The sequence below is a fragment of the Hippocampus guttulatus genome, chromosome 9 (genome assembly GCF_054856545.1).
Source record: "Hippocampus guttulatus isolate MCC_2025c chromosome 9, RoL_Hgut_1.0, whole genome shotgun sequence".
In the NCBI taxonomy this organism is placed as follows: domain Eukaryota; kingdom Metazoa; phylum Chordata; class Actinopteri; order Syngnathiformes; family Syngnathidae; genus Hippocampus; species Hippocampus guttulatus.
The window spans coordinates 17,778,465-17,790,025 of record NC_141269.1 but is presented as its reverse complement, the minus strand read 5'-3'; the positions used below and the strand labels follow the sequence as shown (position 1 = coordinate 17,790,025).

General features: G+C 40.3%; 1 protein-coding gene across 5 annotated transcripts; it reads right to left on the bottom strand.

The window, feature by feature from the left end:
- Nucleotides 1–4,007: 4,007 nt before the first annotated feature.
- Nucleotides 4,008–9,730, bottom strand: LOC147200639 (prostaglandin D2 receptor 2). Of its 5 annotated transcripts, none has more exons than XM_086120789.1 (4): nt 9,624–9,714; nt 7,589–7,671; nt 6,805–6,873; nt 4,008–5,531 (listed from the first exon to the last, which is right to left on the bottom strand). In XM_086120789.1, exons 3-4 carry the CDS (start codon nt 6,843–6,845, stop codon nt 4,181–4,183), a joined length of 1,392 nt encoding a protein of 463 aa, XP_085976915.1. In that variant the 5' UTR covers nt 6,846–6,873; nt 7,589–7,671; nt 9,624–9,714; the 3' UTR covers nt 4,008–4,180. The 5 variants fall into 5 exon arrangements, with proteins under 5 accessions (XP_085976915.1, XP_085976912.1, XP_085976916.1 ...); XM_086120786.1 differs by having other exon boundaries at nt 7,601–7,671; XM_086120790.1 differs by having other exon boundaries at nt 7,589–8,789; nt 9,624–9,689.
- Nucleotides 9,731–11,561: the final 1,831 nt, after the last annotated feature.

The following is an 11,561-nucleotide window of genomic DNA, read 5'->3' as shown; positions in this document are numbered from 1 at the left end:
CCTTCCCTGGCTCGCTGATGGTGTGAATTGCTGTTGTGTGCCCCGTGATTGACTGGGACGAACTCCAATGTGTAGTGTGCATCTCACCCAAAGTCAAGCGGGGTAGGTACCGTATTTTCCGCACTATAAGGCACACCTAAAAGCATTCAATTTTCTCAAAAGCTGACAGTGCACCTTATAATCAAACACGACTTATATATGGATCAATATTCAGATTTCTTGGACAGAGTATTTTAAATGCTTTGTTACAGTTGCAGCGGTTGTGAAAGCACTATATAAATAAAGCTGAATTGCATTGTATTTAGCGGAGCTCCATCTAGTGGCTGCATAACGCAACCCCAGCCAATACTGCAGCTTCTATTCTATGCGCCTTATAATTTTGTGCGCCCTATATATGAAAACAATTTTAAAATAGGCCATTCATTGAAGGTGTTCCTTATACTCTGAAGCACCTTATAGTGCTGAAAATACGGTACCAGTGATGCAGACCAGGAGAAGTGGCACAGAAATTGATTAAATGCAGCACTGCTGTTGAAAGCTTTAAAAAAATCTTTCAGTTCCAATGAGGTATACCTTACATCTTATCAAGCCATATTTTCAACAGAATTATTGATATGTGTTTTTACCAATGCACGCTGAAACTCATTTAGGAGAATAAAGAACATGATTCACAAAGAGTATTACAATGTAGTGATAGCAACCAAAACAAACCACACTTACATACATGCATGGACAACCATCTGTCTTTTCAAGCTGCACTACTTCATTTGATGTTATGTTTACATGAACGTGAAGCACACACAAGGCCAACCGTATTTCGTTTGGGGAAAGCAACAAGCCATCAACATGTTGAATTCAAGTAAATGGAAGAGAATATAGATTATAGCATTAGTCCCTGATGGCCGAAAGGAAATCACAAACATGCAACACAGATTTAACGCTCTCCCCGGCATCTGTCAACTATAAGCACTGCTTTAGCCCATTAAACCCTTTCAAGCAATTCTTTCAGCCTCCTGCTACCTTCCCACGTTTATTCTTATCTTATCTCACATCGTCCTGATTAGAACTGTACTCCATAGGCATAGATTTTAACATACCGAGTGAAACATCCAATGATCAATTTCATGAACTGATTTTATTGCGAGTCGCTGGCGGTGTGGTGGCGCACTCGGCTGAGTTGTGTGCGGGTAGCGTGGCATCGGTTCCCACTCCTTGACCATGTGGATGTGGGTGTGAATAGTTGCTTGTACTGACCGGCAACAAGTTCACGGTGTAGTCAATCTTCTGCCCAAAGTCAGCTGGGATAGGCGTCAGAAGGAGGAGGTTCAGAATAAGTGGTGTTAAAAATGGATGGATGGATTTTATTATGTTGGTACCAAGATTGAGCCACGCATTCTCTGAATGTACTCGATTTGCTTCATCTGGTCAAGTGATATACTTATAAAGAAGTTCTAGAGAAGGTAAGAATGGAACACAAATGTCCTAACTGCTGATAGAGAGATTATCTGTTGAATGGCTGAGATCAAAAGGGAGCTGTGTATGTAGGTCTGACTCTTTGGTTTTAATCCTGTTCTGTTTTTATATTCATGATCTTCTCTCTTTAATATTCTCTCCAAATTACAACTACCTCCACAGTAATCCTACATTGGTTTGACCCACATTACGCCCAGCACCCAGTGTCGGTCTAAAAGTGTGACGGAAACAGACAATGTCGATGGCAGTGGTGAGACATTCAATCAAAATTCTGTCTGATATGATCAAATCCAATCTTCCAGAAAGGTGTTCAAATGTTCAGCAACGCAGATTTATAATGATCCTGGATTAGGGGTCCTGAACAGCATAATCCGACTCTAACATGTTTCCTGTTCAAGGATGGGATGACAGACTGCCCTCTAGTGATTAAATATTTAAAAATTCCTCATCGTCATCATCATTAGCTTGTAGCAGACGTGTGCACATTTTCAGCATGACGTCTGATCCACTGGTGAAAGGACACTTTGATCCTCTCCTCTTTCATCTATAACTGCTTCAGACAACAAAATGTATGCAGAAAAGTGGTGAAGATTGCACGACTGTCTGTGTCCTATGTGTTGTGTTGTGTTATTTGTGTTATTTTGACTTCAAAATGGCGCCGCGAGAGTGGCTGCCTTTCCAGCAGCTCCTATATTTTGTTGTTCTACTTCTTCCTTTCATAACTTTGCTGCTGTGAATTGGGAATTTCTCCGTTGCGAGACTAATAAAGGTTTTCTTATCTTATCTTATTACTGTCATTCAAGACCTCTTTTGTAAAATGCAAGACTATACGTTTTCCTTTATTTGGAATTCACTGAAAGCCTGCAAAAATGTCCCTTTTAAACCTAGACATTAATTGGATAGTTTATTTTAACATGTTTTTTTTCATAGATTGTCACAGTATTTTACAAAACCCAATTCCAATGAAGTTGGGATTTTGTGTAAAATGTAACTAATAGCAGAATGCAACATTTTGCAAATCCTTTTCAGACTATATTCAATTGACTACACGACAAAGCCAAAATGTGTGTTCAAACAGTTAAACTTTATCGATGTTGTTTTTCCAAATATTCGCTCATTTTGAATTTGATGCCTGCAACAAGTTCCCAAAACACTGAGACGGGCGCATTTTTACCACTTGTTACATCACCTTTCCTTTTAACAACAATCAATAAGCACGTGGATACAAATATGACTGATTGTTGAAGCTTTTTGTCAGTGGAATTTTAACATTGCTATTCTTTCTTCATGTACATCTTCAGATGCTTAACAGTCCAGGGTCTCCGTCTTGCACTCTTTCACTATTGAAGCCTCACCGTTGAAACGCATGCAACATGCCGCCTGGCATTATCTGGTTGAAATAAGCAGGGGCGTCCATCAAAAATACGTTGTTTGGATGGCAGCACATGGGCTCGAAAACCTCACTGTTGCAATTCATGGTGCCTTCATAGATATGCAAGTGACCTTAAACATGCTGGCTTTTGAACTTTGTGCCGATAACTACGGTTCAAAATTAACACCTGCCAAATGCGGGTTACGATTCATTTTGGCGTGTATTAATAAACATTCAGCAGCCAGTTTGGCCGGTAATGCATGAGAAAATTGTGTCAGTCAGATATTTTTCAAGATTTTGGCATGCCGTTGGCCCTATCAAATGATGGTTGAAAACAAGGAAGTGAGAGATGAGAACAAACTTCTGTTCTCCTCCCTGTAGAATGTCAGTACAGTAGTAAAAATGCAGCCACGTGACATGGGCAGCGTCTGTGGTGCCAGCCACTAAAAATGAATGCCTGTAGGTTGGGCACTCCGAAAAGAATGGAAATTGAGAATTGTTTGGAACCGCAATCAAAACAAGGACCCCGAATCTGAACTGGAATCGTTCAAACTCAAATTATTTCTACCCTACTCCACGCAATGTTTATTGTCCGTCATTTGAACCCGTGGCAGTGACTTCTACATTTCCAATAAATACTATGTCGTAATCCTGTATAATGACGTTTAATATGCCCATTGGCAGCGAATTGCATGTATTTCACACTACAGTCTTAAGTGCAACCAGCTGGAGATCGTGTGAGAGAGAAATATCTTGTCTTTGTCGTGTGTTCAATTGAATACAGGTTGAAAAGGATTTGTAAATACTTGTATTTTCTTTTCACTTACTCTTTGCACAACAATTCCAGCTTCATTGCATTGGGGATTTGTAATTCTTTATAGTTGCATTTATATAGCACATTTATAATTATTATATCTTTTTTCCATTGGCTCCAGGAAGATCACACAGTTCTCGTGTCTAGTATGGAAGTCTGATTAAAAAAAAATATACAAAGGTCCCGTTTTCTAATGTCTCTCCCACTTTAAAAGAACAATTTTACATAATTGGATAAAGGATGAATTTCATGAAATTTTCGGAACATTTAATAATTCACTCGACATTTGCAAATCAATGAAAGCGGATCAATATCTGTCAAAATGCAAACAGATTTTGGTTGGAATACTCATGTGTTAACCATGTTTATTATTTATGCTGTACATGCAAAACAGATGTGTCAACGTGGATGACGATCATTCATAAAACAGACAACGAAAGTCTTTCACCAAACCGGACATCAAGTAAGTTGCATTGTTTGATTCACAGTGTGAATGCTTTGTGGACATCCTTGAGGCCCTATTAATCGTCGGTAGCAGGAAAGAATGCCGAGGGGCCAGGCAACGTCTGAGGGGATTGTGGAGTCTCTGGTGATCCAGATGAAGCAAAGCAGCGACCTCGACTCCTTTTGGGCCTCTCATTAGCTCGTGTACTGAATGCCGGAGCCAATCGTTTTCCTCCTCCCTCCTCTACGAGTCCATCAAAGACAACTCCCAAGCTTTGTCTTATCCTCTTGCAAAAATGTGGGCAGCTAAAGGCGTACAGAATGGGATTCAACACTGGATTTAAGAATGCAAATGTCGTGGCGAGATGCAGTCCCACCTCCACCACTTTGAGGTTTTCCCGATAGTACAGGGCGGACACCTCAATCATGCAGAAGATGTGATAAGGAGCCCAGCATAAGGCAAACACCGCAATCACAAATGTCACCATCTTGGTGAAGCTCTGGGAAAGCTGGTTGTGATTGTTCAGACTAAACGAGTTGGTTGGGGACAAGGGTGCAGCTGTCAGGGACAGCGAGCGGCCAAAAGCAAGAGACTTTAGAGAGATATTAGTCATACTTGGAGCACTTGATGCCTCATCATGATTTGATCCAATTAATGTGCCATTTAACTTGATGCTCTGCCGCATCCTCTTTCGACTCCTGTTCCTCAGGCTGAGACTAATTTGGATGTAGCTTCCCGCAATCATCATGAGGGGAACCAGGAATGCCAGCAACAGTTTCGAGACAGCTGTGGCTGTTTGCCTCACTTCACAGTCTCTCTCGAGTGTGCCTTCCGATGTTTGATGCAGGGCAAAATTATGGTAGCACAGTTTTCTTTTATCCCTGGTCTCAGTCACTGAGCGAAACAGGAAGTAAGGAAATGTATTCATTGCTGCCCACAGCCACGCCAGTAAACACACCTTCCACGCTCCTGCCACGGATCGATGATTCTGGCACCACACCGGTTTGGTGACCAGAATGCAGCGGTCCAGTGAAATGGCTGCCAGCAGGAAGGCAGACACAAACATGTTCAAGAAAAAGATGGACGCTTGTATTTTGCAGAGGATATTGCCGAGCTCCCAACTGTGGGAGGAGGCAAGGTAGAGCGTGAAGAGAGGAAGTGTCAGAGTGGCCAGGAAGTCAGACATCGCCAGATTGAGCACCCAGACGGAGGCCACGGTACGACGCTGCAGACGGAATCCCACGACCCAAAGGATCAGGGCATTCTCCAAAATCCCAAAACAGGAGAGCAGGCCATGGAAGCAAACGACTATCCAGTTGGTCTTGGTGTGGTTGTTCAGGGAATGCTCATGCATGAGCTGCAGCAGGGGACAAAAATGTTGTTGCCCCGAGGCATTGGAGGTGAAGGTTGTGTTGGACATTAGTGCTCTGAAAGAAAGAAGAAGAGTGAAAACCAAGACAAAGTAGTAGTCGTCACTCACAGTGACTTGTCTACTTGCACTGAATTACGTTTGACGGGCTAATTGGTCCATAGGTTCTCCTACACTGGGCATTGGAAGTAGACAAACAAAGTGTCTGTCCTTGGGTTGCACAACTTTTTTTGTCACATCATCTTTAAAAAAAAATTCCATATTCATATATATATATATATATATATATATATATATATATATATATAAGTGCCCCGTTTCTGTTCTGATTCAAATGTGTCAAAGCCTGTTTCTGTGTTGACAAACCACATACCTGAATTGGTATGTGGTGACTCAGATTATTTGAACAGTGCACTTAGAGAATGCACACAACACAACACTCGCGACTCAATTTACTCGGTTATCAAAAGCAAAAGTAATAATGGGCGGCTGACTGTGAAATACAACTACAGGATGATATTTTTTCACAGAAAATAATGATCAAACAAAATAATGATTCCACCAGGGGTGTCAAACTCATTTTTGTCGCGGGCCACATTGTAGTTGCTGTTTCCCTGGGAGGGCCTTTATGACTGAAACTATGTCATGAAGTCGAGAATCACGGGTTATTCAATTATTGTTTAACTGTAATGAGGGGGTTTGGTCACAAGAAAATGCTTACAAAATCTCTCTTTCTTATGACATATGAGATTTTAAAATTACAGATTTGACGTGTTTGATTTGCTTTTGCAGGCCACGTAAAATAAAAAAGCCAGATCTGGCCCCCAGGCCTTGCGTTTGGCACCTATGGTCTTGACCAGTGGTTCTTAACCTGGGTTCGATCGAACCCCAGGAGTTTGGTGAATTGGTCTCAGGGGTGCGACAGAGCCTCTGTCATGGAGGTTAAGACACACCCGACTCAACATGTCAATTCGTTATGGCATACCCTCTTGGCAATCACTGGCTGGAGATGATCACATGACATTGGTTGTCCAATCAGTGCTGGGGGCAATTTAGTTCGCTTCGTAGTCAACGTGTTACTGTCGTGATTTTTATTTAAAAAAAAAAAAAAAGTATATTTATCTCTTGAAATTTAATTTAGTTTTTTCTGTTAAATGTGCTTTTTTTTAATGTCTTGAATTTGTAAATAATCATTTTTATTTTTCAAGAATGAAGGGTTCGGTGAACGTGCATATGGACTGGTTGGGTTCGGTAGCTCTAACACGGTGAAGAACCACTGGTCTCGACTAATGAATTATATATTACGATGGTAGGTAAAGGAATTGACTTGCCTGGCAAATTGATTAGCTTTGTGTTGTGTCAATAATGACATACCGCTTGCAGAGAAACATCATCATCAACTGTAAAGAAAAAAGAATCAAATGTGGACCGATGTTCCAGGGTCAACGTTATGAAGTCATTGCAAATTAGTGAGGTGAGATAACAGCATGCTCAACCAGCTACAGTACTTACAGTGGCTTAGTATGAAGATGCACTGTCTGCACCTTCAACTGTCATAAATTGTCGTAGCAACCACAGATTTAGGATCTGCTTTGAAATTATGCACAGTGTGATTAGGACAGTTTTGTTCAATTTTTATAAACATGATGAGCCATACGGTGTGCGTGGGGAGAAAGCCATTTTAGCATTATTACTACATTTTCTTTTACATTAGATCAGGGATGTTATGCGTTTGTTTAGGTTACATTTGGTTTTGTGACATTTTGCGAAGTGGTTGGAGTACCCCAGGGAGGCAGGGAGGAGCAGGATGGACTGAACAAAATGTATTCACAAAAGACAAAAAAAATCCAAAAAAAAAACCCCACTTGCAGGGTACAAAGGAGAAAACACACTCAAATACTTGAACAAAGTCCTGAAAAACCACAAGGAACGAAAGTAGAAAAAAAACAGAGAAAAAAAACTTGATAGGAGCACACAAGGCGCAACAAAAACTAACTGAAGTACTCAAACAAAGTCCTGAAAATCACAAGGAACCATAGTAACAAAAAACAACAACAACAACAACAAAAAAACATAACTTTGACAGAAAACAAAACGTGACAGGGGCACACTGACATTCACACTCACAATGATCCAGCGAAGACCGTCAGAACCCAGGGAACTAAATACAAGCAAGGTGACGAGACAACGAGAAACACCTGGAAAAGACACAAAGGGTTGAGGGAGCTGATTGGTTAAACACAAGGGACACTAGATGACGAGAACAGGTGGAGCCAAAAAGGGCACATGAGAAAACAAAACCAAATGTAACCGAAACAAAAACATCGGGGTGGGCAACTTCGGTCCTCAAGGGCTGCTGTCTTGCCAGTTTTAGATGTCTCCCTCCTCCAACACACCTGATTCAAATGACCAAGTCATCAGCAAGTGCTGCAGAAGCTGCATAACAATCCCAATCATTTGGTGAAGGAAAGAGACCTCTAAAACAAGCAGGACCCGAGTCCACAACGACCAGAGTGGCCCACCCATGCATTAAATTATCCCAGACCAACTGCTTTCTTGTTGAGATGTTTTTGCAATTTAGGATAAATGTCTAATGTGGTAAATCAAGCAAAGGTCAAAATACAATACAAATAAATAAAGGTTTTGAATAAATACTTATATTAAACACACACACACACAAAGTATTTATTATATAAATCTGTCTGAAACAGGGGTCTCAAACTCCAGTCTCTCAACTCTCAACTCAACTCAACTGTATATATAGCACTTTAAAACAGCCATTGCCATATACTAAGTGCTGTACCTGGAGCAAGTATCATATATATACAACAATAAAGCAATAAATCAGTAACAAAGATGGTCGAAAGCACCAAACAGTAAAACTGAAAAGATCAAGTCTGGGTCATGCCGAGTCAAATGCCAAAGAATACAAGTGAGTTTTGAGGCAGGTTTTAAAGTCCTCGAGGGCCGCGTTCCGCTTGTTTTCCGTCTTTCCCGGCTGCAACATCCAAATAATCAGGGCCATTAAGATATCCTTTATTTGTCCCGCAATGGGGAAATTTACAGTCAGAGTTCAGAAAGGAAACCACAAGGTAGGGAGAGGGAAAAAAAAACATGCTTGAACTATCCTCTTCTGAGGATAATTTAAGTCCAGGATAAAAAAAAAAAAGACCCTAGCACATAAATAAGCATATGACAGTCACAACAAGTCACAAGACATAACATGTAATGAGGGGCAGGGGAGGGTGACCAGGCTTCTGCAGAGCTTGGTGATGAACTGATCATTTGAATCAGGTGTATTGGAGGAGGGAGACATCTAAAACAGGCAAGACAACAGCCCTTGATGAGTTTGAGACCCCTGCCCAGTGAAAGCCAGGCGCAAGGTACAGCTTAAATGGTGGCAGGCTACATCGTTTTCTTATTTTTCGCAAACCCTTGCAAGCGGGTGCGGTGTGGCACATTTTTTAAAAATTGGTGCACCGTTTTTTAGCGTGAACACGACCAACTTTAAATGCGGCACACTGAGAGTCCTTGAAATGGTGGAAAGTGATCTGCTCAATGAATTGATTCTTGCAGTGATTCTGAGTGCTCAGTGGTGCGATATTGAGGAATGAAATGCAATGAAATCTACCCCCACGTACCCGCGGAGCTCAGAATTTGTCTTCCTGTGCCCTGATCACATCCACCAAAACTTCATTAGAATACCTGCTCCAAAACTTAGACATGCTTCCAGCAGGCGGACACTTTAGTTTACTTTCAGCCACCAAATTGTCAGATGAGCGAGGCGCAAATAAAAGGAAACGCCGGAAACTTCAGCATGGTGCAGAGAGTTGAACCAAATGCCCGAACAAGAGTGACGAGGTTTACGTCAGCATGAAAATCAGGCTATGCCAGTTTTACACTTGAGCGCACTTATACTGCCTCTGGTTTTTGAGCCCACAATGTTCACGACAGCATCTAACTTGAAATGAGGTTTGAAATGCATCACTTAGTTTTCATTTTGTTTCATCAGACGACATAGAGCATATGTTCCTAATAGCATTCCTTGTCCAAAAATAAAGGTCTTGAATCTTATTTGAATAGGAATTCAAATAAGATGCAGGTGACTTCACAGTTACAATTTGTGAAGCCAAATGTTTGTCATACTCACCTAGACTTTACACATCAGTCTGGCGTCCATTTGCTCCCTTCCCACTACCTGTTTTCTGATTGCCTTACTGTCACAAGTGCTCATCTCATCCTGTTCTGTCACTTCAGCCCACGTAACCGAACCTTGCTTGCCCCTCCCTGAATGCTGATGGTCATGAAGTGAAGCAGGGCGTTAACATAAATGCCAATTTTAGTTCTTATCTTTATTTATTAAGGTTCTAAGAAAAGAAAGGTTGCTGGCAACTACCAAGATTTGGACAGGGGGAAAAAAAGATACTTGCAATTTGTCGTTGATTGTCTCATTTAATCATTACGCCGACATAAGACTTGTGTCAAATTGTCATGAAGTCATGAAATAAGCAACACTGGGCACATGAACCATCTGGTTTACATCGCCATCTAGTGGTAGACATTGAAGACTCAAATATTCACCATGTTCACCCTTTTGCAATCATTTTTCACTGTTCAGGGTGGCAGGCAGGGGAGGCTATCCATACTTCAGGCAAAAGGCCAACTACACACTCAATCGGTCGCCAATCAATACCAGGGCACCAGATGTACAAAACAAAACAAAAAGGAATGTCTTGGGCACTTGCCTGCGGCAAAAATCATCACTGTGGGGGGTGACAGACTCTGCATTTGTTGTCCCTGAATCATAATCATGAGATTTCTAAGACATTTAAAAAAAAAAAAACCTAATGAGAATAGAGCTTGTGAGCCAGGCTTGCCCAACATGTGTGACCTATGACCTCACAAATGTCCTTCTTGATGAACAAACAGACACGATTCAAAACCTCGTAGGAGGTTCTCCCGGATAAGGGGAGACTCTTATCGCTCCAATTTGGAGGTAGCTATCTCTCTCTATCTATGTATATCTATATCTATCTATATCTATCTATATCTATATATCTATATCTATCTATCTATCTATATATATCTATGTATATCTATATATATCTATATCTATCTATATATATATATATATATACATATATATACTGTATACACACACACACATACACACATACTTTTGTACATGTAAAAAGTAGAATGCTATATTTGTTTTGTTTGTTGTTGTTTATTGAACATAAAACATATACAGTAATAATTTGACAGAAAATAAGGTAGATAAAATAGTAAAAAGAAAGAAATCAGTCTTCATTCAACACAGTTATTATGTTCAAGGGAGTAGGAGGAAGTAAAAAACTATTGTTATCAGTAACAGAGTCGAGTGGTGTTGAGAATCCAAAGCATTTTTTTATTTTAAAAAAGTGGGTCTAGTATGCGCAACAACCAAGTTGTGAGAATGAAACTATACTCACAGTGGATGATTCAAGGTGATAACGTTGACCTACAAGTAAGTTATTACAGTGACAATACCGAATATTCTCTCTGTCATTTTATTGAGAAATAAATGAATGATGTGTATGGATGTCTTCAATGAAGTTTTGAAGCAATACACAGGAAAGGAAATTTTCTCGTTTGGGCTGTTCTATTTTTGAGACCACTAATTATAGGGCAACAGATCACACCCACTCTTGTCAGATGATATCAAAGAGATGTTTCATGACATCATCTCAGACGTGAACGTTGATTACTGTCAACAACGGATTTACGGCTAATGCTTTTAGGAATCTGGGAAACCAGTTCACCTTTTATAAAAAGTGCAGATTGTGTTTTAATTCTTCCTCCAAAAATAGTGGAGAAAAATATTTTGTCGCTATTAATGTCCATGTTGTGTTCAACTATTTATAGTACAAACCCAATTCCAGTGAAGTTGGGATGTTGTGTAAAACATAAATAAAAATGGAATACTGTACACTAGACAAGATATCTAATATTCAAACTGATCAAATTGATTGTTTTTAGTGAATAATCATGAACTTTGAATCCCATGGTTGCAACACGTTCCAAAAAAACGCTGTAACAGGTGACAACA

Excerpts from the sequence above, each read along its gene's own strand:
- LOC147200639 (XM_086120787.1), bottom strand. The coding sequence starts at position 6,845 with ATGTCATTATTGACACAACACAAAGCTAATCAATTTGCCAG. Across the intron at positions 5,532-6,804 it reads AAAGCTAATCAATTTGCCAG|AGCACTAATGTCCAACACAA; the intron begins GCAAGTCAATTC and ends TCTTTCTTTCAG.